Here is a 26,614-nt window from a genome sequence, read left to right as displayed (position 1 = left end):
TTTGTATACGCTGAGTTTTTAAGCCGATTCTAGTTCAGGCAGGTTTAATTTCGTACACTGCCACCTTTGTACACAGCAGGCAGCATATTTGTAACCAAATTTAGGAGCCTGGTGCTGTTAAACCACATGCACAACACATTCACAGACACCAACTATGAGCATGATTTGAATCACTGACCGAATGAGCTCCTCACCTCTGATACAAGCTTTGTTTAGATCTCTGTGCTCGTCAGAGGGGACAAAAAGAGAGAGAGAGGGAGGGAGACCGAGCTCCCTGTTGGCTGGGAATTATTTGATAAGATCTGACCCATGCTAATTTCATAACCACATAATAGGATTAATTGGATTCAGGGTCTCAATTAGCTGAAGGCAGGGAGGAAACAGAGAGGAGACGTAATGAAGCAGGTCCACAGCCACCGATTAGTCCAACAAAATGAAAACTGCATTTAATTAATGTCATGGTCTGTTGATCCTTTTGCACACGGAGTCATACATTACTGGCATTCATTTTGTTTTCTCGAGGGACCAATGGATGAACTGGGAGTCCTTGAAGCCACATTATAGATCAGCCAAGGCCGATGAAAACTAAACGTGAATCTTTATCTTCAACGCGAATGAACTTGGTCCACGATTTATGTTCTAACATCATGCTGGTTGGATATGCTTACGTTTGCTTCGCAGCATCTCTGTAAATATGTGTAATTATTAAAAACGATACTGGTTTTCCGTGAAGCGAGTCCTCCTTTTTGCAGACGACAGCAGAAAAATCTTTGAAGATGTTTGTGTGCGTGTTGGCTGGGAATTGGCCTCACACATCCTCTGATCACCGCTTCCTTTCTTAATGCTGGAAGGCTAGAAAGTGGAATTAACTGACATTGTATGTAAAGCACCATATTCTGGGTTTTACTTTTAACCTGAATTGTCAAATAGATGTTAATATTTAAAGGCTGTGTGCAGTGCACACTTTGCCAAACACTTTATTTTTCTCAAAGTGGGCTTTAGTTCATCCCTACAATCAGGTCATGTCTGATGTCACCTCAGCAACGGACTTATGCTCTGTATGGCCCCTGAAGGCCTCACACTGTGGTGGAGCGGTAGGATGAGGGAGAGCTACAAGTGATGTACGCAGAAAACGAAATCCGCTTTCTTTCCAGAGGTTTCCCAGCAGCTCCCGACTGTCCCTCATACGAATGGAATCAGTCCAGAAACTAACCCCCGGTGTTGAGTGCACACAGCACTCGCCCACCTGCTCTTAAATTACATCCACAGCTCGGACACTATGGTTTCACAAAGTAGACTCGGGGTGGGCCTGAAATAGGCCGAAGCTAACGCAAAGTGCTACGTAAATCCGTTAGGGGAATTGTGAATCATCCAAAACTATTTCAGTAAAACCTCAGAATGAAAATCTGAAACCAAAATTATGCCGTGGCCTCTTTAAGTGCAGACGGAGACGGGCTTCACCCTGCTTCTTCATGCTGAGGATAAAAACACGCCTCCTGCAGCTTTCTACTTTATTCGTATGTCACAAAATGTTGCTTCATTGGATTAAAGTCTCACGCTTTCAGGGAAGTTTGTACAAAATCCCCAGGTTCCAAACCATCGGGAAAAGAAAGCAGAAAAGAACAGACCGGTTTCCAAGAAGATCCTCCAAACTGTGAACTCTCCACATGTGAAACAAACACTTGAATGAATTGAATCTTTCATTTCAACAGCAGGCTCCTTAGTGAAATGGTAACAAAATATGATCAAAGCTCACCGTGAAAACACTTCCAATGGGTTTCGATAACATCTACAAATGGTTTCGGTGTGACTGTCTAATTCACACCTGACTCAATCAGTCGGGCTTAATACGTTTTTTTTGTGAGGAGCATGGAGGACAGTTCTATTTTGGTCTCGTCTCCCAGAGGAAAATGCAGCTTGGATTGTCATTTCAGTTTCGATCCTCTTGACCAGGTGGAATCAAAGGCATCTGAAGCAAATTGTGGAGGTTCAAGAGCCAAATTTGGCATCTAGAGACCAGAGAAGATAAATTGCAACGTGAAGCGGCAGCGTCGTCTGAGAGGAGTCATCAGAGTTACTGTGACCACAACAATGAAAACGGTCCAAATATTTTTCCCCTCACTTTATAAAAAAAATATATAAAATACAATACAAATAAAAACAAATTACATCCTGGTTTACTCATCACGTGGTAAAACCCCACTGTGTCCAGGAGTCTGTCTCTCACTGAACTGTGCGAGTTCTGCATGAGCCGCTTTCCGGGTGTGTCCCCCATACAATACGATCCTGGACTGTGTGGAGCATCTGGACTGCTGGAAGCTCCTGGACGGCAGCCAGCGCAGCGTCCCGCAGGCTCACCAGGTCATGTCCACGTTCATCTCGGACAGACACTGGGCCAGATGGCCGTCACAGTCTATCTGGGTGAACCTGAAGAGACGAGAACAAAGAGATCCACCGGTGACGCTGACAGCGAACACAGTGTCTGACAAACACACTTATTCACTTATTAGCACTTTACTTTTCCCACATTTTGTTATGTTGAAGCCTTATTTCAAAATGCATTAAAAGGGTCTTGAATACATTTGTAAAGGTTTCAAACAAACGTCTTCGGCGTTGTCATCATGGGGTGTTGTTTGTGGAAGTTTGAGGAAGATAATGACTTTAAGGCTGTGACATAACAAAACGTGCTTCCTGGATGTGTGGTAACATTCCAAACGGTCAAACTGATAAAACTTTGATGCAGCAAAATCACAACGTGTAGAGGAGACTGAACGTCAAGTACATTTTGAGAATTAAATCTAAATGCAGAACAAAGTGAAGGGCTGTAACGGTTCTGAAGCTGGAGCGGTGGAACTTCACTACAAACGGCCTTGGTCTTGTGTTGCACTTCCGGAAGCCAGAACTGCAACCATCTGAAGCCTAACGTAAACCGAGTCCCCTGAACCGAGTCCTGAGACACTCGGGACGCCAACATTTTTTTTTGTCTGTGTCCAACCTTGCTGGCAGTGCACATGTTCAATATTCATTTCCTAAATGCTGATTTAACACACTGCAACATCAGTGACCTACTTGATTCAATTTAAGTTACCATCATCTAACAGTTTCATCCTGATGATGAGTTTTAATATCACTCAGCGTCCACCTTCTTGTGATCAGGTTTAGAGTCTTGTATGGTCAAATTCACCTGCCTACATACTGTAACACCAGTGCTGCTCCTGGTGACCAGTAGAAACCTCAGCTCCTCTAATCAGAGTTTGTTAGTTGTTCCAGTTGTAACCCAAAGTACTCACTTCTCCAAAGAGGACAAATGAGTACAGAAGTTACAGCAACAGAAGACAGAACCCATTCATTGGTCCAGTGTTCCTGAAAAAGAAAGTGTGTTACAGCACTTACCCAACAGGGAACACCACCAGACACATGGGGCAGCTTTGCAGCCCCTCCCCTCCTCCTCCTGCTGCTGCTGCTCCTCCATCTTCTCTGAAGCTTGCCTGTGCCTCCTCTACTTCTTCATCCTCCACCTTCTCCTCTTTATTTTCATCCTTCCTCTGCAAAGAAACTCGGCTTTCAGGCACCTTCATCTTGTTTGTGAGACGCTGCCTGTTGACAGCTCCAGTCTGTGGTTCCCCTTGCTCTTGTCCGTTCCTCCCATCTTCTGTACCAACACTTGCAGCTGGTGCAGCCTCCCCGCTGCTGTGGCGGGACAGCCATGTTTTTTTAGTGAGACACTGAAGAGATGCTGTTGGATCACTGTGAGGTTGCCTGCTGTGAGGTGGCTGCTGCCTGTCAGCTGGTTCTGCTCCAGGTTTGTTCTGCACTGACAGGTCCTGGTGGGAGGCACTGACAGGATCTGAACTCAGCGAAGTCCTCAGAGAAGTCGAAGCAGGTTCAGGGAAGGGAGCAACATCGTCATCGAGACCACACCACTGCTGTTCATCTAACTTCAGTGCTGGGAGTCTCTAACGTGACAAGAAAAGAAAAACAGATGCAAGACTCAGTGCCAGCACCATTTTAAAACACCTGTTGTTACAATTTAAGACACACAATCAAAGCAACAATCCACTGAAAGAAAAGGACAGAATGCACAGTGAATTATGGAGGTGTAATGTAAAACTAGTGGAAACAAAACCGTCACACTACAGTCAAAAAATGTTATGGATCCTTATTTTGGAGTCCAGATGCTTTACAACGATTTTACCTGCTAATAATAAAATGCAAATTCTTGATACAGTTTACATGTTGCACAGCTAGAGTTGTTGCAGATAGATGAGCCATTTTTCACCAACACGCTCGAAGTAACTAAGCGATGGAGTCTGACGTGAATTAAACTCCACTCTTCACCAAAAACATCACTTTTACAAACAGACACTTAGTATTACAGCAAACTCTGCTCAGTTTGTAGTTAATGATTACAAAATGCAAAACATCCTGTTTGGGTTTATATCTCATTTCTATACAATATTTTAGACTTTGAGGAAGTGTTTATGATTCTATCAGCTTAACAGCAGAGTCATGTCATATATACCATCAGTAATTATTTCCTGTCTGCGATGTTTTTATTTGCAGTTAAAAAAAAAAAAAAAAAAAAAAAAAGTGTCTCACTCAACTTGCACTTGAGGCTTGAAATTTTGGAAAAGCCATCACCCGATATCAGCATCTTCTTAATGCTTGAAGTTTGTTCACATCAGAGAAATCCACCCACTGGCATGTGGCCACGTTCACCTACACTACGATTTCTGGGCTGAGCTTTGGGCAGAATGTCTTATCTCCATTAAAGCATTTGTTCAGGTTTTTCATTAGTTGCCAGGGGCATAATAATGGAACAAACTAGACAAATCAGTCACTTCAACATACTATACATAAAAATATTTCATTTATAACAAGCCCAAAGTAGTAAAAATATTACTTTTTGCAATTGTGCGTGTGAACGCCTGTTTTTATCATATCCACTACAGGAACCTGATTAATGACAGCGTACTGGTCTCGATGGATGTGGAAGATCAGGAACCACGTCCCAGGGCTGGTTCTCCAGGTAAGGCAGCGCAGACTTTAGTGTCAACACCCACAGACTCTCCACGGCAGGCAGCTGCTCTCTGTTCCACCATCCCACTGCAGGAGCCACTGACCTGTAAGCCAGATATTAAACACTGTCGGATTCACACGGCTGCCACAGGTTCTGTTTCTAAGTCTTCAATGCACCTGCATGTTTCTAAAAGTGACATATCAACACAAGCAATCAGATTTGTGGTGGGTGAAAATAGATTTAGGTAGTTAATCTTCTAGATCTGATATGGGAGAGCGGGATATACAACGGTATTATTATTTTCTTATAAAATAAATATATATAGAAAATAAATAATAGCAAATTCCTAATGAAACCTCTCTTTACAGCTCATGTACCTTTCTCAGCATTTTTAATATTTATTAGAATGATCTGAGTTGTTCCTGCAAGAAGAGGATTTCTTTCAATAATTAAATCCAAACTGGGATTAAAAATCAGCTGCTGGCTGTGACCTGTAACATGACTTAGTTCCAAAATATTAGGATGTACACTTTTCATTCGGCATGTGATGACTCCACTTTTATAGGATGCATGTTTTTAAGTTTGTTTGTTTTCGATAACGTACGTACGTTCACGTGCCGCTGCACGTTGTACGGTTTACGTAACGTCACACACGCAGTGTGGAGAGCTAGCAACTGCTAGCACAGTTAGATAACAGTGCCGAATCGCCCAGTGCAGCCAAGATGTAATTTAGCAGATAGAAAAAAAGATTAAACTGTTGTGATTTAAATACGGGCTCGTTTAATTGTTTGGCACATCGTTAGGCAAAATTAACAAAATAAACCTCGTCTGAAAAGATACGTATAAGCTTATACGTCGCTTTGACTTTGGACGCTTTTATTTCTACATTTAAAATGTAAGTTACATGAAAGTTAACACGGTAAAACACGAACCTGTCCGCTATAAAGTCACTGGACAGCGATGTTGGAGGGTTTGTCTTCGGCGTTGCCTTGGAAGATATTTCCGTGTGAATCTCCTCAACAGTAGGTTTCTTTCGTTTGAGTTTAGATTTGGGGTAATATTCCGTCATGTCGTTTATTCGCTTTTACAGCTTCGAAATTTCGCGCTAACATCCGTAACGAAGCACTTCCTTGTTCCTGTGCCCTTACGTCACATGATTCTGTCCAATCAGAGAAACGCAGCCTGTGTTTTCCTCGGGTATTCCCCATACGTACATTAATTTTAAGCTGCACATGGAGATCATAACATGGTAAATACACTTTTCATAAATTGCTGTTTTTATACAATGTTTTTGATGTTTCATTGGTTTGCTACTTGTTCAGTGAGTACACCTGTACACCTGCTCCAGCCTGGTGTATTGTCAGTCCTGTCAGGTTGCACTATGACAGTGATCATGTGAAAACAGCAAAGAGACTGATAACTGATGTTCGTTAAGCTATTTAATCGGCTAAAGAAACAGCCTTTATACATTCTACACGGGAATATGAAAATCAAAAGCTCCATTCAAACAGATCGGAATTTTTGTTTAGTTTTGTTACTGGTTTTAATACAAGTGACTGACAGTTTGTAAGAGTCAGCCACTAACTGAGCTCAAGTTAAATCTGGCCTTGAATCTACTAAAGTCTACATGCAAAACCTAACATAAGTCCAGTGTCTTAGGGGACTGTGGACCGGTTTAAATGTGCACCTCAACCAGCAAGCCTTGAAGTAAACAACATGTTCAGGTACATTGTTAGGTTTTGTCAAGAAAGCTGCTCCTTTTCAATGAGAGATCCTCACAGTTGGAAAATATGTGTTGGCCACGTTTCCCAGGACTGGCCCAGGCCTTTTGGACAACCCTAAGCAGATTTTGGCCCACAAAGCATAATCAGAAAATATTGTCATTTCACCGTCGTCACAGAAAATGACTGTTGCGGTGTTTAAAAAAACACAGGTCAACAGTTAAAATCAGCCAAAAGAGCATAAACTGACTAAAGTAATACCGGGAAAGTGGGCGGAAGGAGTTCATTAAAGTGCAAGATATTTTTTTCAAGTAATTTGCGTTTGTGTTCAAGGATAAAAAAAAAGATGAAAAGAGCATTTTATGGTCTAGTGTTTAAATCACCTAATCATCCACTCTCACTTTTAAAACACAAGATAATATGGGACTGGGGCACAAGGATTTCTACTCAGCACACACCAAAGAAGGTTACATCATACAAGAATGCTAACTGTAATAATACTTTGTTCCCTCTGCTAGGACACACAAAAAGTGGAAAGTTGAAGTCATAATAATGGTGGGACTTTCTGAGCCTTTTAAGCTGTTGGCCAGAAGAGAGGGACCAACGGAGAGCAGCTACAATTATGCAATGGAAAACAGACAAGGGAAAGCTGGACTGAACGGAAGGAAAGGAAAAGAAAGGAAAGAGAGGAGCATTATTTAAACGAACGGAAAACAGCACGCTGGGACAACCTGCCACTGTGAAATAAGGTGAGAGCATTTCTTTTGGAAATGCTGCCATTAGATGAGTATTCCAAGAGGACTGCTGCTGAACTGCTGATATTGGCCAATCAGCCACATATGGGAAGAAACACAAAAGCAGAGCACTGGGCCAGGCCTGTGGTACATAGTGCTACTCTGGGAAAAAGCAATCTGGCGCCTGGAAAGAATCGACCCCACGTGATGTCGTGTTGTGCTCCGCTGCCATGGCGACGGTGAAGATGATGAGGAGAAGAAAAGTGAGGTAGCAGCAGTTTTAACTGTTTTAAGTTAAAGAACTACGCAAAGTGTTACGAAACCAACTTTTCCAGGGAAGAGTGATAACAGCCATTCAAGACTCCCTGGTTGTAGCAAGTTTGAAAACTGTCCTTTAGGGCTAATAGTTTAAAGATGCAGCAGCTGTTTAGTTAATTACTTAGGGTAATTCCCATGTGGGACATATGGCCACAGTGAGCTCCCTTCATCATTGTCTTTCCTTGGCAGCAGGATGAGCCTTCTCCAAAGTTACTTTCTTCTTGGTTAGTGGGTCTCTCACACTTTTGACCCAAGTTAGTTTTGGTCCTGCAGGGTTTCCTTTGCTTGAGTCCATCTCAGTGCAACCTCTGGGATGTGATCGGCCTCCACTTCAAGACGTCTCGATGTTACTGTTAAACACCGCAGATGGAACTTGCGCTTTAGTCTGTATTCCTTGGACTTGTTCCAGGAAGGGTAGCCTCGATGTCCTGAGAGAGACAGACAGAGAGGCTTCTCTACAGGCCAGTTCAAAGTCGGTTTTGGTTTTTCAACCAATGGCTGACCATGGACAGAAAAAAACTCCATTCCAGTCATTAGAATTAGTCTGCAAGTCACCAAAAGTAGTTGTTGATTTCTAAATATTGCTTTACTCAAAAGTGGAGTTGGAGCTCTGGTACATCCACATTTAGTCTTTTTGAACTGTAATGTATTAATGGAATACCTCATTAGAGTTAGCACTTTACAATAAACCAGAGTATTGAAAGAAAGGGTTTCAGCTTTGGAAATACACTTTTATTTCCTTTCTTTCCAGGAGTGAGACAAGAAAATTTCTCTTTGGTTTCATTTTTTTCACTTACTGCTTTCCCTCCTGAAATGTGGTGACTCAGTGCCCTTCTTGCTTTCACTGCCCCCACATTAGAGATTCTAGCAAAGGAAAATTAAGCAAGACACTGAACCCCAACTAAGTTGCTCCCGGTGAGCGTTGCCCCCCATCGATGTATGAGTGTGTGATTGTGAGTGTGAATGGGTGAATGAGAAGCCGTGTAAAGTGCTTTGAGTGCCCATAGGTAGAAAAGTCCAATATAAAGACCATTTACCATAAACCAATATCAGCAAGTTTACTAGATTTTTACTTAAAATGTAAAGTTTACTATCTGGGGGTGTATTATTTAGTCAAAGTACATCATATTAGTTTACAGTACCTAAACAACTTCAGTAAATATTGCTCGAAAGTGTTTAATTCGATTACCTAACCAGTACTAGCATACATTACTGAGGAGGTCATTGGCCTCTATAACATCTTTAACTTGAACTAACTTACTTTTTTCCAATTTTTTACTTGGACCGCACCCTCTGCAACACATTGCCAGCTGATTGGCTGCTTCACTTCTAGTTGTCTGGACATGACCAGAGACAAGTGCCACACTCTGGCCACTTTTCCATGTCATGACTTTTGATGTCAGCAACACAGGGTGGAACAGGGTGATGTTGACCATTGTGTTGCATCCCCTCTTCTCTTAACAACTGTCTGTAAATGTCATGGAAGTGAGGAGACAGTTGCTGGAGTTTAGAAGATGAATGTTGTGTCATTCTTGTCTGATGCAGGATTCTAACTGCTCAACAGTCCATATGTTTTCTAATGGTAAAAGGTTTGGACTGCAGACAGGCCAGTTCAGCATCCGGACTCTTCTCCTGCGAGGCCATGCTGTTTTCACTGAAGGTCTTCCCTGAAAGAGATGTTGTCTGGATGGGAGCATATGTTGCTCTAACACCTTTAAGTACTTTTCAGCATTGATGGTGTCTTTCCAGATGTGTAAGCTGCCCACAGCATAGGCACTAATGCACCTCCACACCATCAGAGGTGCAGGCTTTTGAACTGTCTGCTGATAACAAGCTGCATGGTCCTTCTCCTCTTTAGTCCGCAGGACACGGGGTCCATGGTTCTCAAAAGAATTTAAAATTTTGATTCATCTGACCACAAAACACTTTTATAATTTCCAATTTTTAGACACAGTTTGTCACAGATTTGTGAACCTCTGCCCATCGTTACATTTGAGAGGCTCTGTCTCTCTGAAATGCTCCTTTATACCCAGTGATGTTACTGACCTGTTGCCAATTAACCTCCATTTGTTTTTGATTTGTGGAAATTACTTTTCCAGGCTTTTGTTGCCCCTGTTCCATTTTTTTGTGCCATCAAATTCATAATGAAGTAATATTTTCCATGAAATGGTAAAATGTCTCAACATCTCATATGTTGTTTATGTTAATATGGGTTGATTTTCTATTGTCAGAATTAGGAAACATTAGGTTTTCTTTTACTTGAAGCCTTATAACTTAGTTGAAAGGTTGTAAAATTGCGAAGACAACATCTACAGTATATAATATCATCAAATGATTCAGAGAATCTCTGTGGGCCAGGGACAAGGCCGAAGGTCAAACCTGGATGATCTTTGGTCCCTCAGGCGGAACTGCATTAAAATCAGGCCTGATTCTCTACTGGACATCACTGCATGGGCACATTGGCTTAGTTTGAACTTAGTTGAATGAAGAAACTGCTGCGGCTGATTAAATGAAGTTTTAAAGTAAGAAAACCAGCAGACTTCCCAGCATGCATTGTTTGAGACTCTTTTTGTAGTTCGGAGAAGACATTCATGATGGAAACTTCCTGTGTGTTTTTAGTACATATTACATTGTTCATTTGTACAATAATAATGAGAATGTTAACCATGATAAAGGCTTATGTTGAACTCAGTGCCTTACCCCCAACCCAGACCACTAGAACCAAGAGTTCTCCAGTGTATCTCGGGGTCAACACACACAGAGACCGACAGCCATTGACACCTACAGGCAATTTAGAGTCACCAGTTCACCTGTTAACACCAGTTAACATGCATGTGTTTGAACTGCGGGAAGAAACTGGAGTAGCTGGAGGAAACCTAATCAGGGACAGGGAGAACATGCAAACCCCACACTGAAAGGCACCTGCGAACCCACAACCTCTTAGCTGTGAGGCAGCGCACAAACCAGTCTGTCAGCCTGCAGTAAAATGAGTCCATTTTTATTAGCAAAGTATTTGCACTTAAAACAATTCATCATAAATAAACCAACGATTCAGAAATAAACCTACTTGCATTAGTGAAGTAGCCTTACTTCTAATTTTTCATGTAGTTTCCTCTCAAACAGTACGTTACATTCACTTTCAATAGATTAGCAACTTAGCTTACATTAGATTTTTTTAAGTAAAGTGAACATTTTGTGATAAAGTTAGCTTAGCTGTCCAAACAATACTGATTAAGACAGGAGTGACTGTGGCGCAGGAGGTAGAGCAGTCGTCCTCCAATCCCACGGTGAGTGTTGGCCAGCAGCATGGCAGCTCCCCCATCGGTGCGTGAGGGTGAATGAGAAGCAGCGTAAAGCGCTTTGAGTACCAATAGGTAGAAAAGCCCAGAACATTTACAGTTTGTACGTTGTGTAACGTAGATGACGCAGTCAGATTTATTTTTGCAACTATCTTAGCAGAAAAACTGCACATCGTAAGCAAAGTGAAAAATTGGAAATTCCCTCATGATGTGCTGCAATTTCAGCCCCTAACTCCAAAAAAAAACCCCTCTTCTCTGAACCTGCTGCTTTAAACGAGGAGTTCAGACACAACCAATTCTGCACGACATTTATTTGTGTGTTGTGTACGTTGTGTTGGGTGGTCCTCCCCTGAAGAGAAGGGAGCAGTCGGAGGCTCTTCAAACAAAGACTGTGTTGATTACTCTGACAGAAAGTGGAATTTCAGGCAGGCTTGAGAACTCTAGTAACTTTCCAAACCAAACCGTTTGACAATCATATTACACAGCGACTGGCTGGCTGTGTGGAGGTGTGGAAATAGGCAGGCTGCCTTGATTCCTTGCCCAAACTGTGATGTCAGAGTTTTCCTGAATGCAACTGCAGGAAAAGGGTTTTCAAACTAGTTTGTAGCAAATGTGGATGCAGTTTCACACAGTATACAATGCAGTGTTTAATGTAATGAAGAAAGGACGGAGAGGATTAGGAGCTGTGGCCACATCATGAAAGAAGATCCTCGCACACTAGACTTTGCAGCTCTCGAAAATCACAAATAGGACAAGCGCTGCACGCTGAGAACTGGGAAGTGTTCAAATGAGCCTTGGTACAGTAAACATTCTGTACTGTCTGCTAGCTTTGCCTTGGGGGGATGAGAAGCCCGAAGGAGGCACAACCTTTGTGTATCACTTGTATCCATTGCTACCTAATGTGTACACACACACACACACACATGCACAGAGCACAGACTGGGATACGATATGCCAGTGTGGTACTATAGGCTCCCATCCAGCCTGTAGCAGGCTGAAAGGATGGCTCTGTGCCAGTCTGATAGACCCAACACAGGTTCAGCCCCCCATCACTAGGAAAGGTTTCTTATCTGCCAGCCGACTGGGACAGAGCCCGGGCTTGCAGCCCCAACACTGGAACCATCGCTGACCACTGCATGCTCCTGCTTATGGGCAGTTCATCTGTAGAGGAGCAGGAATTGAAAAGTGCAGTTTTAGGGAGAGTTTATCCATCAGCGAAATGCATCTCTGCAGCCTCTTCATCTATACAGCGTAACCAGAAAACAGCTCCAGTAAGTGAGCACAGGTTTTGGTTTTGAAACAGGCAACATGCCACCAAACCTCGCAACCCCCTGATGGCACAGCTTGGATATGACGCAGAGTTCGTGTTGCCACAGTAGTTCTACCATGCGATGCCCTCTGACACCACAAACCACAAACTTCCATCCAACGTGTCATACAAAGTTATTCTAACCACATCCTGATTCAAACAGGCTGTTGATAAATAGGTTAGAATCGTGAAACCAGATTTAGAGATCATCATCACAAATGCTGTCTTAAGGTTCGGGTCTTCCTGAGGTTATCTGTCAGAATCAGATGAACAGGACACGCTTTTGCCACCGTCATCACCTCCAGCTAAAACTGAAAATATTAGTTCCTTAAACTGCATGGTTGATTTGTGCAGCACACGCTATTTCTCAACACTGAGAACGACATCAAATTTAAAAGATCATTGAACCGTTTGCATTTTTTGGACGTAAAGAGAAGCACTGAAACACACTGTTAACGATGGATTATTCCATCCCAGGAACCTAAAGGTAGTCGACCAGATCCCCAGCTGTGAAGGCTCAGGTCTTCAGGCCAAGTGCAATTTGTCTCAGGACATGATGATGAGGTTTCAGGAGACAACTCCATCATACTCAAAGTGCAGAGAAACACTAAGGATTCATTGGTGCTGTTGGGGACACTGCTCAGTCTCTGTCAACATGCTTGTGGACCAACCTGATAAAATTGTCTCGCAGTCTCACAGGGAGCTCAAACAGGCTAAACATTACAAACGGGACTTAGCCCAACCAGGCCTCCGTGAATTCGTTTTCAAAAAAAGAGAGACCTGATCCGACGAGGGGACCTGAGAACACCCACCGCCCAGTGGACCAGATAGTCGATCAGTGGACAACCTGCAGTTTTACCCTGTAGAACACAAATGCTGACATGAATATCACTTAATTCAATAAATAAACAAGCAGCGGTGGCTGAAATTAACACCCCCCCATCTAGGATTATTATGGCTTTAATAGGGGGTCTGGCCGGCTACATTTGTCCCCCAGACTCACCGCTGGCCTGAGGATTCTTCCAGGTCTTGGCCTCTGCCACCAAGTTGCAGTTACAGCAGGGTTTGGCTAGGGGACGCCACAGGAGCAGCAAAGTCAGCAGGACTGCTGGAGTTGAACTCTGGACCCACAAACTTCTGCAGTTCAAGCCCTGTGCTGGTGCTTACTTCTCCTTTTACTGCAACAACTTCTCTGCCTGAACAGAGATTTAGAGATGTGATAACGTTGTTGTTCTGTTCACAAGACTTGGAAACAACTCTGCAGCTCCTCTGAACATTTCAGAATCCAGTCTTTTCTTTTTTTTTTTACACAGCATGGCCATAAACGCATCATTTATCCACAGTTGAACAATGAGCATCTTACTAATTATGAAACTGTAATGACACTTTCTGTCTTACGCACACTTTCTGTTATGTCAAAGCTTTGCTAGATTTGTGCAGATGTTACAATTTATACTGATTAAAGCCAAAACTGAAATGGAAGGAATATATATTCTTATTTCTGTCTTGTGTGCCGCTGATTAGAGCGCCCGATAAAACTTTCTAATGGCTGATTTGTGATAAACAAATACAAAAACAAATCCTCTCTCATCATTTCATTAGCAAGATCGTCTCTCAAGGTCGCCAACACATGAAACTTGTTTATTCGCCGCTACTTGCCAAACAATTTTAACACATTCATGCAGAAGGGAAAATAAACAAACCGCAGTCAGTCGTTCAGTTTGCGTTTCCCCTTCCAAAGCTAAATTTGTCCTGTCTAGCTGAAACACCACCCATCCTCTTTTTTTTTCTTTCTGTCTCTCAGCCGTGAACCACACGCTGTCCTTGTGATACATTCAGCGCTCATCAGAAAAGATAGGAAATCTGAACTTGCTGCGGGGAAATCCCGTTCACCTTCAAGAATGTCCACATTTCTGACGTAGACGTCAACACTCGGGTGCCAAAATATTAATTACACGAGTCAGTAACTGGAAGAAAATGTAGGCTACAAGTCAGCAAGATAGCTTAAGAAAACACTTCTAACACCCTCCTGCTTTGAAGGCCTTGCTTTATTGATTTGGATTAAAATTTCTGTTTAAGCACCAGACTCTGAAGCAGGGATTTCAGTGATGCAAGAACTAGTCAGATCATTTCATCAAATAAAACGAAAATGCTTAATGCGGGGGGGAAAGACTCACACTAGTGTGATTAAAATTATCCTATAGCAGTTCACAGTGTTGTAGTAAGTACTCAGATCATTTACTTAAGTAAAGTATCACTACCTCATCGTGGAAATATCCTGGCACAAGTAAGAGTCTTACATTCAAAAGGATACTTAAGTAAAACTACAAATGTATTTTCTCAAAATAATACTCCAACTACCAAAAGTAAAAGTACTTGCTATGTGTACCTACCAATACCTGTTGGAGTGTAATTATTGATGCATTCAGGTGTTCATCACTTTGACGTTGCGGCTGGAAACATCTGACTTGTTTTCATATGTTTTGAAATGATTTGTTATTTTACTTTGTATTAGTATCTGTTGGTAACAACCCGAAGAATTAACTATGCACCTCTCAAATAAATGTTATGGAGTAAAAGTATGATATTTGCGTCTTTAAAATAACAAAACATGCAAATGCATCAAAACTACTCAAGTACAGTATCAAGTACAAATCACAACAAAGTCATCTCAAGGCACTTTTACAGACTAAAGTCAAGACTATACAGTAAATTAAATGTAGCCAGGTGAGTACAACTTACACTAGTTGAACATGTCCTGCATATTTGTCTTTTAGTCGAGTGCTAGTGAACTAGTGAACTGGTGTGAAGCGCTTAGTTACTCTGTTAGACAGTTTAAATGGAAGTGTGTCCTACGCCCCGTGAACTCAGCACACGTCTTCTCTCGCCCCGTCGCCACTTTTCTTCTTCTTCTCCGCTCTCTGCAGGACGGCAGAGGGGAGGGGGGGGAGGGGGGGGGGAGAGAGGAGGGGGAGGGGTGACGGCTTGTTCCTGGAAGAGCCCGGCCTGCCTGCAGAGTCCCTCACATTCCTGGCTGGGATTCAATGACTGAGCCAGACACACAAACACAGAGGGGGGAGGAGGGGGGGAGCGAACGAGCGAGCGAGAGAGAGAGAGAGAGAGAGAGAGAGAGAGAGAGAGAGAGAGAGAGACCTAGACGGAGCGCGAGGGAGAGAGCGTCATACACAGAGTGGAGAGAGAGAGAGAGCGCGAGAGAGCGAGCACGAGCAGGCAGGCAGGCTCTCAGACTCCTCATCTCCGCACCGTCAGAGTGAACTGCGGGGGCAGACGGTGTGGACTGCTGCAGTCCTCGACAGCGGAAAGAGCCTCAAATAAGGATTTTTATCGAGCCGCATCGACCCATCACTCCCCCTTTTTGTTTCCCTTTCGCCCACTTAGTTTTGGGCTTCGCCACACGGAACTTTTCGCCGCCGTGGAGTTTTGCTTTTGGACGGCAGCTTTTTCAGATATGGACAGTCGGCGACCCGCTGCAGGGAGCAACTGGCCGGTGTTCACTCACTAGTCACGGGGATACGACCGTAAACTCTCCGTCCGGGACTTTTTTTTTAACTGGATGTTTGATGAAGCGTTTCGAATTCGTTGTCAATTCCGGGACACCGTGGATTTACCAGGCTAAGGGACGGATAGATAGTTGTGATTCCCGGATTTACGCGTTCGAAGTTGCAGGAAAAACATGGAGACTGTAAGTCGGCAGAGCTTCCAACCTCATCCGGGACTGCAACAAACTCTCAAGCAGTTTCACCTCAGCTCTATGAGCTCTCTGGGCGGACCGGCGGCTTTCTCAGCCCGTTGGCAGCATGAGCTCCTCTTCAAGAAGGACGGCAAGGAGCCCGAGCCGGTTCTGCAGCATCTGCCGCCGCCGGTGATGCCGGGCCCGCTGTTCATCCCGTCGGACCGCTCCACGGAGAGGTGCGAGACGGTGCTGGAAGGCGAGACCATCTCGTGCTTTGTGGTCGGCGGTGAGAAGCGACTTTGCCTGCCGCAGATCCTCAACACCGTGCTGCGGGACTTCACCCTGCAGCAGATCAACTCGGTGTGCGACGAGCTGCACATCTACTGCTCCCGGTGCACGGCGGACCAGCTGGAGATCCTCAAAGTCATGGGGATCCTGCCCTTCTCGGCACCGTCCTGCGGCCTCATTACCAAGACCGACGCAGAGCGGCTGTGCAACGCCCTGATCTACGGAGGCGCATACCCGCCGCGCTGCAAGAAGGAGCTGAGTGGAGCCACCCTGGAGCTGGAGCTCACCGAGAGGAGCTTCAAAGTCTACCACGAGTGCTTCGGCAAATGCAAGGGGCTGTTCGTGCCGGAGCTGTACACCAGCCCCAACGCAACGTGCATCCAGTGCATGGACTGCAGACTCATGTACCCGACCCACAAGTTCGTGGTGCACAGTCACAAGGCGCAGGAGAACAGGACTTGCCACTGGGGCTTCGACTCGGCTAACTGGAGGGCATACATCCTCCTGGGCCAGGATTACACGGGGAAAGAGGAGAAAGCCCGTCTGGAGCAGCTCCTGGACGAGATCAAGGAGAAATTTGACTTCGCCAACAAGTACAAGAGGAAAGCATCATCCAGGGTGAGTTGGTCTTAATGTCAAAGCTTTGAGATATGAATTTCCCGTTTGCACTGCAGCTCCTGGACATTTGTTTTTCTTTTGCTCATCCTCAAGATGCTCAGCCAGTTCGATCCTTTTCACCCAAATGCAGTGTGGCCCATTCCTTCTTCTCAGCAGCTCACAGCTTGTTCGGAAATGAAATGTAAAAATACATGTAAACAAAAAGAAAAAAAGGTCATGAAATGGACTAATAGTTCGGGGGTTGGTCCGTGCAGATGGAACCTGGTTGCACTTAAAGTGTTTTAGTGTTTAGGGAGGCTCATCAAAATTCCACTGCATACCACTAGAAATTGTTTCAGCTGGGGGGTATGTTGTATATATTGGTTTCATAGTTGGGCTTTCTCAGCCTGTGGTCCTGGAAATCCCAGATGTGTGTGTGTGTGTGTGTGTGTGAGGCCCCATGGGCCCCATGAAACTGAATAAGATGAATAATGCATAAAAAAGGGTTCATTCTACCTGCCACCTGCACATTTCCTCAATTCACAGGGTTCTAAATCTTACATGGACGCCTGTTGTGTAATATGTCTCCATCAGGGCTTCAGTGACCCCCCCCCAACACCCCCCCACCCCACATTTTCCTGTACTATTTGGTCATCACTGCCAAATTGTTACTAATTGGGCCTCATCCAGCAGTGACAACCGAATGCTCCTGGTGGCAATAAAGCCATTATTTGCTTGTGAAACACTTTGAGGCTCACTTTTATTGGCTCGTACTGTAAATACAATCTCTTTTAACAACAAATGAGTCGGGGGGGGGGGGGGGGGGGGTATGCACATTAAACCCAAATTCAGATGGAAGTGAGAAAATAATTCTTCCCTACTTCAGATTAAACACAATTTCCCTTTGACTTCAACACAAACGCGCACACACACTGTTCATTGCTGAAGAATTTGTGGTTGTCACACTTGGTCAGCTGTGGGATTATTGTTGTTATGACAAATGTCGTGTGTGTGTGTGTGTGTGTGTGTGTGTGTGTGTGTGTATGTGTATGTGTGTGTCTGCCTTTGGAGTTTTTTGCGTCACATGAAATCTACACAACGTTCATCTGGCTGTCATGTGTCTGGCTTCCTGTGGTTTAATCAACGCTACTATCAGTCTATTTTTTTTTCTCCTCTGGTTTTATCTGCATCTTCTGATTCTCTCTCTTTTTTTTTTCTTTTTTTTTTTTTAAATAACTTCAGATAGTTCTGAAACGCTGGATTTAGAACATTCATGTGTGTTTCCTGTGGTGTTTGCGTGCACAAACACGACTCCCCAAGCGAATGAAGTAGCTTAGACGGTGAATGTGGCTCTCCACGGTTCCCCCAGCTTTGCTTTTTGGGCTTTGTGACCATAATGCCGTATGAAGGGATTATAACCTGTGCCGTGGTGTGCAGGCAGGCGTCTGCAGAGAGGGTAGTTGGGTGGTAGACTGGTTTAAAAGAATCCCACCCCCCACTTCACCTCTTTATAAAAAAAAAAAAAAAAAAAAAAAGGCTAGTGCCTGCATTTGCATGAACTGTTACACATGAATGGAGCTGATGAAGCAGGGTTTAGAAGTATTGTGGTGGAAACATAATATGATCCCAACAAAGGGGAGCATTCAGCAAACATTGGATCCATCCCCCTCCTCCCCACAACATGCATCTACCCCAGACCAACCACCCACCACCCAAATCCACTGTGTTGCCCTTATCGTTGCCCCTGTTACCTACTTTTTACTCCATTTTGATTGAAACCAGACGAGGCTTCTAAGGGGCAGCAGACTTGTTGATGAGGCGCAGAAAGCAACTGCAAAAGTGTTTACAAGCAACTTCTCTTCTCAGTCCCTCCTCTGAGGCTTCTTTCAGAGAAATCTGACAAAGGCAGAGAAATCAGGGAGACCCTTGAAGTGCAGAGAGTGCCAAAGTCCTGCCATGCATGGTGAATATCCACTCTTGGCACACACTTTCATTCAGACTCGAGTGGGCACACCTCAAGGACCCCCACTTTCAGGCGCCTCTTCTATTTTCATAAGTGCCGACGGGGCACCCAAGTGTTAAGCCTGAGGCGCATTTGAGCTTCTACCCCGCTTTTTAATTCGCCTTCTTCTTTCTTTCTTTTTTTTTTCCTCAAGTGCTCTGTTTCAACAAACGCTAATGAGGGAATACATGCTGGGTAGGAGTTGAGGAATATTGCTAGACTTACAGCAACATAGCTCCACTCTGTCAGCACATTTCTGCACAGGTGAGGCGCTTTGAAAATGAAGCAGGAGGTGAGGCAAAGTGCTAGACTGAGTAGCGCTGCCTTCTGCCTTTTAGCACAGGATAAAATGCCGTCATCTGCGTGTTGTCAAGCCAAGGAACTGGGCGTCTCTGTGAATATTAATGAGGGTGTTACAAAAGTGTTAGCAGCAGTCTCGCATGCAGACAGACACAGGAAGCGATATTGCCGCACTTCCCTTCTTGCAGACGCGCCTCTGAGAGCTTCCCTCTGAGACACACACATGCATACATCTGAATCATAGACTGTTGAGAGAGAGAGAGAGAAAAAAACCCAGCTTTTCACTTTCTGCAGCATGCCTGCATTTGTGGAAGAAGCGTGAATTCACAGTTCATTCTCTGTTCTTATCTTAGAGGATGTGAGCCACAGCATTGATTGTAAACAGAAACGAGCGAGTGCAGCAAGCTATTGAATAGTCTAAATTAGTTTACATGCTGGGTGTGGGACACGTCTCTGAGTTGCTCGTGCCAACCCCGAGCTATAAGTCTTTTTGGTTTCTGGCTGGTACTCATGTGGGTGGCACACATAATCAGTGGCTTTCCGCATCACGATGTTTAGATAAAGATTGTGGCTGCAGATTTGGTGTGTTGCTAACTTTATAATTCAGCCCCAAGATGATGCGATTTCCACACAATCCGTCTGTGTACGGGAGATATGAGAAAGCGAATCGGGGGCAGAGAGTGGAGAGGGGGGCGTTTGCTGTCGAGCCAGCTCAGGCTTGACTCATGCTTGGTTCAAAACCAGCAAATTACAAATGTCAGATTTTCTTTTCTTTTTTTTTCGGCTCCTTCCTGAATTGCATGGATCCTATAAAATCTACCCAAGTTTTTCAAAAGCTACTATGGTTTGTTGAAGCCACGGATTTGGGCACAGCATTGTTTTCAGTTGACACTTGCCAGACAGGCAAGTGTCAGTCTGCGCTTACATTCCAGACGTGCCGTTCCTTCACAGAGGGGAAGATGTTTTGCATAAATGTTATACAGTATAAAAGCACTTCTGACTAAGCTTGATTGAAACATGTCACCAGCAGCCCTGCACGCCTCTGATGCTCACGGCTGAAAACACTATGGTAAACACATAAACCTTCTTAGCCAATAGCTGTAATCCTGCAGGCTGTGTCCATGCTTCATCCTGTTGATCATTGTAAAAAAAAAAAAAAACAACTCACTGTTCTAAAGCATTGCACTCAAATGTTTGTCTGCTATTCTGTAATGTGCACGAGCGAAAAGTTCCTCTTTAACTTCCACAACCACCCCCCACTCCTGAGAAGCCCTCACTACTGCTCAGGATATCTGGCCTCCAGCTAAAAGGGGGCTGCCCGTTTCAGGAGGGAGGTGAAGTGGTGGTGGTGGTGAGGGCTCAGAGGAAGTAAACTCCCCAAGGGAATATGGGCCCATGTCCTGTTTCATATGCAAGGCGCAGCTTTGGCCAAGCCTGCCGACAGCCAGCCATGTCCACACAGTGGACGGGACAACAGCTGGTGGCTGTGCATTTAAATGGCAGCTGAAAGAATCTATTTTTATGTAGTTATGGAAAAATGTGAGAGTTGCAAACATTTGTAGGTTCACTTTTTTCCTGGTTGCATGCTCTTTTAAAAAATAAAATTTTTAATTTATTTTTTGTTTCAGTCTGCACTGCATTTACTGTTTGTCCGTCCAACAGTATTCCATTGAATTTTCACTCTGGCCTTTGAGTTATATTGCCTACTCAGGCTGCCAGGCAGTCGGTTTCTAATGGAGCACAGCCAGTCCACGATACAGGCGATGACTGGGTCAGAGGGATCAATGCCATATTGACATTCAAGTGTCTTCATGTTAAGTGTGATTGGAAACTCCATTCCAGCTCAGTTAAACCGGAGAGACGGGCCAGTACAGAAAGATTCTCCTTGGTGGACGTCTTTGGCTAGTTGGCTCTGAAATTAACAGCGTGCTATTGCCAAGAATATAGCTATACATGTTCATTTTGGGTCAAACTGAGGGCCTGGATTACTTGAAATGAAAGTCAGTTGAAAAGAGGGTGTTTTAGGACTCATGTTTGTGTGAAACATTTGCGTATTACTTTGCACCTCTGCTACCACTTTTACAAAATGGCTTTAATTTTCCTTTCCTACATGCTGTTAAGAGTGAATTTGCACTTAGAGTCCCTGGCTAAACTTTAAGGGACAGTGAAAAGTCCTCGACGTGGTTTCGATGGGCCTTTAAACATATGTCTCAGCCTGTTTCCACCGCAGCCGTAGACGGGAAAATGCTGCGACGCACATGAGCAGGGAGAGAGTGGCAGAGCATCACAGGTATTGTAAAGCTTGTTGTGTTGTTGGCTGGCATTGAAGCGGCAGCAGAAAATGAATTAAGTGCAGGGATTCTCTCCATACAGTGTGTGTCCCTGCCAGAAGCAGTTTAATTCAAAGCCTTTAAAGTCCTGTGAACAAAGGGGATTTTCCCAGTTGGGACTTGATTGTATGCAAGGCATGAAAGAATATAGAAAGCCATAGTTTTCGGTGGTTGTTTGTTGTTTGAGTCTGACTTTACTGTGACTTGACACGTCAAGCATCGCCACCTCGAGTGTGTTAATTTTGGCATGCGACCTCTTGAAAATGTCAAACTTTTTACAAAATTTTTACACAAACCTGCTGTGCAAGGAGATTGGTGGCTTTCATTCAGGCCCATACAATTAAGAGTTTGTATCCAATTTCCATTTTGGTGCAAAGCTCTGAATTTAATAATCAAGTATTGCAAAGTTGTATTTATGTCAATTCAGTTGTAGACATTTATTTTGGTGAACTTCTAGTTTAGCTGTGTCCAGATAACATTTAACATCTGTTTCAAACCTTTACACAATTTTTCTAAAGAAAAGTTTTTTGTTTTTTCTTTCAAAAAAGTTTAAATTCTTAAACAGGACCTGTACAAAACCTCAGGTATCATTGACATAAGATGGAAAAAAAAAAATACCTGTGTGATTGAACCACGCCTCCATTTTTCGCCGATGAATGACAGTTTTCACAATATTGAGCTCATGGTGGCTTAAAAGTCCGTCCTCCCTCCGTGTAATCGTCATATGTATTTGTTTTAGTTTGGTGGAATTTGCCTTCATTAAAAACTTAATGACAAACTGAACTTTTTAATCTTGCAAATCATCCACACAACACATCTTTTTCAGGCAGTCTTATGCCAGTTCAACACCCTTGACAGCTCTCACTGACAAATAGCACAAGCCTCTTTTTGGTCCAGAGAATAACTGAGGAGAACAAGAATAGGACATGTTTAAGCCCTCACTGCCAGCCATTGTCAGCCCACCACCCCCTCTGTGGCAGTCCCATCCCCCGTTTCCTTTGGCCCAATGACTTCTCCATCCATCAGCAGCATCTTTATGTGACAAATGGACAGAGCAGCTGCCTGAGTGCTTCATGAAGAGCCCAGGCAGGAAGGACTGAACACTTTATTGATATACCTGCCTGGGAATGGCTAGCTGTAGGCAGTGTGTGTGAAAGGGCCAAGGGGAGGGAAATAAAGGCTCTCTGGGCTACCTCCCACCTTCCCGCCAATCTATTCGAAGAAGAGGGAGGAATAAAAGATTGACATGCAAGCTGTCTGTCAAAGTGCAGCTTGCAAAGAAGCCAGGAGCATGCGTGGAAGTAAAGCATATCCTCCCGCTGAGAGAAAACCCTGTCAGAATATTCATAGCCTTCTGATGAAGTGTGAAACTACTAAGAATACTCTGCTTGCATTGGCTATTCTTAAGTCTTTCTAGAAGCTTGGGCGGGTTTCATTGAGATTATTGCAAGAGGGGCACGGAAGGAAAAACCCACTGACCTCCGCCAGGTGTTGTGTGGAAAAGAAACTCTTCCACAGTCAGATGGTACAATTTCATGTCCGGCTTGCAACATGCACTCTACATTTTTTATGCCATATTCATGGTAGGTGACTGCAGACGGTGAGGCGGTTTATTTGATTAGAGGGGTTTTGAAATATTCATCAAAACACGGCAGCTATTGCTTTAACTATACTTACCCAAGCAACATCCTCAAACTGTTCTCATACTTTATCCTGTCCTGCAGCGTCTGCATGCATTAGGTTGGCATTTTTATCTGCCAAGTGTTAGAAAGCTCCAAACCTTATAAAGACTCTTACATTTTGACAAAATTTAGTTTTTTAATAAAGTTTATGTAAATGATCAGTGGCCAACCTTGGTCATTTGTGCTTGAACCCATCTTTTTTTTCTTAATTCTAGCCTTTAGATTTAGGGCATTGACATCCTTTCGCCAGCAAGTCAGTTTAAAGTGTGGATTTGGAAGGGGCGGCGCTTGCAGGCGTGATAAATATCCATGTCATATCTAAGTGCAGTTCTGTTATCTATTTGTTTTGACGTGGAGGCTTGTATTGCACTATGACAGGGCTGAAAGTAAGATCTCTGATTTGTCCCTACATCTATATGAAGTGTTGAGAAAGAATCTGACTCACGTTATGTTTTAGACTCATTCCATCTGATATCCATGTGGGACATGCTTTGCTTAGTAGCAGTGATCTTATTGCCTTGCTGCTGCTTCTTGGTCTTATTGGTAACGCAAAAGAGGTTCAGAATTACGTAAATCTAAATGCAGGATCTCATGATAAAAATATTAGTTTGAAGCTGGAAATAACTGCTGGGGCTACTTCATTGCAAGATGGCACGTGGGGGATGGGGGGGTTTACTTTGTGCTGCGTCAGCCCAGGAGCATCCTTTGTATATGACAGCAGTGTTGGCCTCTGGTGTTACCCTACCCCCTCATCCATTTTTCTGTGTGCACACATATGTTTGGAGGAGCTGCCAGCACCACATGACCTTTCCTTCCCCAAATAAAGAGGTGACCCACCTCACCCCTCGCCGCTTTTTAAGTGCAGTCGGCCAATCGCGTGCTGCTGAGCAACTCCCACGGGACAGATGGCTGTCTGACGAAGACTAGGCTCACACTCACACAGTACTAGCAAATACCCATCTATTGGCAGTGTGATGTAATGAAATGATTGTGATGAGACGGGCTTTTAGGTTGTGCTGCATTGCAAAATATGCATGTGAGACACATTCACGAGGTCGGAATTGCAGGAGAAGGGTCTCGTTTTGGAGTGTGCTTGTGCATGGGCCTAGTTGAGACTGAGGTTTGCAGTTGTGTTTGCGTGCATTTGTGCGTGCTTGTTTTTGTGCCTAGATCAGCTGTAGAAGCTGTAGGAGGAGATTAGCATGAGCTCACTGCCTACTCATTTCCATCCCCATCTGCCTGTCTCCCACAGTGATGCTCCCCACCATCCCTACCCCCAACCACACACACACACACACACACACACACACACACACACACACACACACACGCAAATTCTGCACACAGACATGAGCACAGACATCCACACAACACCCAGATCCCACCCCCGCAATGTCTCCTGAGTCTTGTAATGAATACAGAAGCAGACAGAATTGCGTGCAAATGCACACACACGCGCTCACACACACAGACTTGTCAGCTTCACTGGCAGTGTGCAACACACCATCCACCAAGCATGGCCTAGAATATCCTCCCAAAGTCTCATTTTAGAGGCTGGTTGTCCACCTCAGACTGGTGGACAGTTTCCTCTAAATGCCATCTCCCTAATCGTGTTAAAGTTTGGGAAAGACAGGTAGTCAGGGAAGGCAGATATAGGGAGATTTCCAAGCTAATAATAAGATGCCCTAATCTTATTTCTGATTGAACTGGCATGATTCCTCATCCAAGTAAGCTGCCAAGTAAACTCTGCAGCTTGCAAAATCTCTGTCAAGTGGATGGGGTGGTAATATTGGTGAGAGATGGATTTGTATGTTGAAGCTCTGCAACAAATCTTTTTTTTTTTTTCCATACAAGCCATGAATGCAATTAAACAGCAAATCAGTTTCTTCATACACCCATTGTTCTTTATCCTAAAAATCTCTTTGGAATTCTGCTTAAAAAAAACTCGTGGCCGACACATTAGTACAAATGAATACAATAGTTCACCACAGTTACAGCTATGCAGTGGATAATCTACAAGACTAAAACAAGAACATTAACCTCAATCAATATTGGCCTTGAGTGCTGTCACCACCTACTTAGTCTTTGCCGTTCTGCTGTAAGGAAAGTCGGTGCCAGTACTGACCCGAGTTGACATTTTACACCTGGCTTAATTGAGCACAAATGTTATGTGTGGGAGGCATTAAATACTTCACTGCCCCATTCGAAATATTGCCGTGTCACCTCTCAGAACAAGTATTTGGCAGGCGGTCGAAAGATTCTGAAATGTATTTACGGTTTTACCAAAGGCTTTCTGGGTCTTTGGAATCTTCCTTGTTGTGCTTTTTCTTTTCTTTTCTTTTCTTTTTTTTTTTTTTTTGCATTGACCTATCAAAGGATGGGGGTTGGAGTGAGGGTCACACTGGCTTGGCCTCAACCATGTAGAAGGGCAGCTCCCAGCAGCTCTCTGAGGTATTGTTGTCAGAGTACGTGGTGGTGGTGTCCGTTGTCTATAGCCTTTGTTATGCCTTTTCTGCTGGGTATCAGCTGTGGATCTGTGATTGTGGGACAGATAGAGGTGATAACCCACCCCCACCCCTTCCACAGTTGGATGATCAGTGCTCCCAGAGTGCCTAAGTCATGATTAACCCACCCCCACCCCACCCCCAACAAGCCTCTGTCATCCTCCATCCTTCCTCTGGCGACTGTTTCTTCCTCATTCCTGGAAGTGATATGGCCGCCTCTGTCCAACAACAACAACAATGAAGTGAGGTAGCCGGCACTAATTAATGAGATCTGATGAAAATGATCATTTGGGTTTTTGTGCGCACATGTCTTCTAATGGAAAACTACATTTATTAACAAAACAATTTGATTACGGTCAAACGATTTAAACAAATGACCTTATTTTGCATTTACAATTTAAAAAGAGTTATTTGCTGTGGTTTAAGGTTCAGCTGAGACTATGCAACAAAGACTCACTATCCACCTGCATTTATACACTAAGGGTCCTCAAGCAAACTTGGTAACGTACGTTTTGTTCCGAAATTAATAAAAATGTAACACAATCTTTGCCTGGATCAAAGAATACAACTTGTTTAGCAACCCCAGAAGCTGCAGACAGTGCATTTCTGTTGCGGGCTTTTGCAGGATGGTCTATTGGAAAACAAAGTTATGAATGAGCCATTCAGTCAGACACTGCAGTATATTCAGTGCTGTGTTGTGGCTTTGTTTTCTTGGAAAAGGTGATTCTTCCTGGCACTGCAGTCCACAAACACCTGACGTGGGCTCTGCTTTTGCCGTGACTCATGGTTACATCTAGTTCTTAGTTGAGTTAAGAC

At 43.9% G+C, this 26,614-nt stretch overlaps 2 protein-coding genes and 1 long non-coding RNA gene across 3 annotated transcripts in view; 1 reads left to right on the top strand and 2 right to left on the bottom strand.

The window, feature by feature from the left end:
• Window positions 1–2,107: 2,107 nt before the first annotated feature.
• Window positions 2,108–6,577, bottom strand: si:ch73-70k4.1 (uncharacterized). The gene is made up of 4 exons (XM_067527433.1): window positions 5,953–6,577; window positions 4,976–5,123; window positions 3,394–3,956; window positions 2,108–2,427 (listed from the first exon to the last, which is right to left on the bottom strand). The coding sequence occupies exons 1-4, from the start codon at window positions 6,087–6,089 to the stop codon at window positions 2,355–2,357; spliced, it is 921 nt and encodes a 306-aa protein (XP_067383534.1). The 5' UTR covers window positions 6,090–6,577; the 3' UTR covers window positions 2,108–2,354.
• Window positions 6,578–10,915: 4,338 nt separating this feature from the next.
• On the bottom strand, window positions 10,916–15,479 carry LOC137139740 (uncharacterized). The gene is made up of 3 exons (XR_010916384.1): window positions 14,105–15,479; window positions 13,405–13,597; window positions 10,916–13,261 (listed from the first exon to the last, which is right to left on the bottom strand). It is a non-coding gene; the product is annotated as an uncharacterized lncRNA (long non-coding RNA).
• A 194-nt stretch (window positions 15,480–15,673) lies between these two features.
• Window positions 15,674–26,614, top strand: part of skia (v-ski avian sarcoma viral oncogene homolog a) — a 64,588-nt gene continuing 53,647 nt past the window's right edge. Inside the window, exon 1 of the mRNA XM_067527420.1 lies at window positions 15,674–17,001. Within this exon, the coding sequence (XP_067383521.1) occupies window positions 16,096–17,001 (906 nt within the window). The 5' untranslated portion in view covers window positions 15,674–16,095. The remainder of the gene's footprint in view (window positions 17,002–26,614) is intronic.

Source organism: Channa argus, chromosome 13, assembly GCF_033026475.1.
Source record: "Channa argus isolate prfri chromosome 13, Channa argus male v1.0, whole genome shotgun sequence".
In the NCBI taxonomy this organism is placed as follows: domain Eukaryota; kingdom Metazoa; phylum Chordata; class Actinopteri; order Anabantiformes; family Channidae; genus Channa; species Channa argus.
This window is presented reverse-complemented; position numbering and strand designations above follow the sequence as displayed.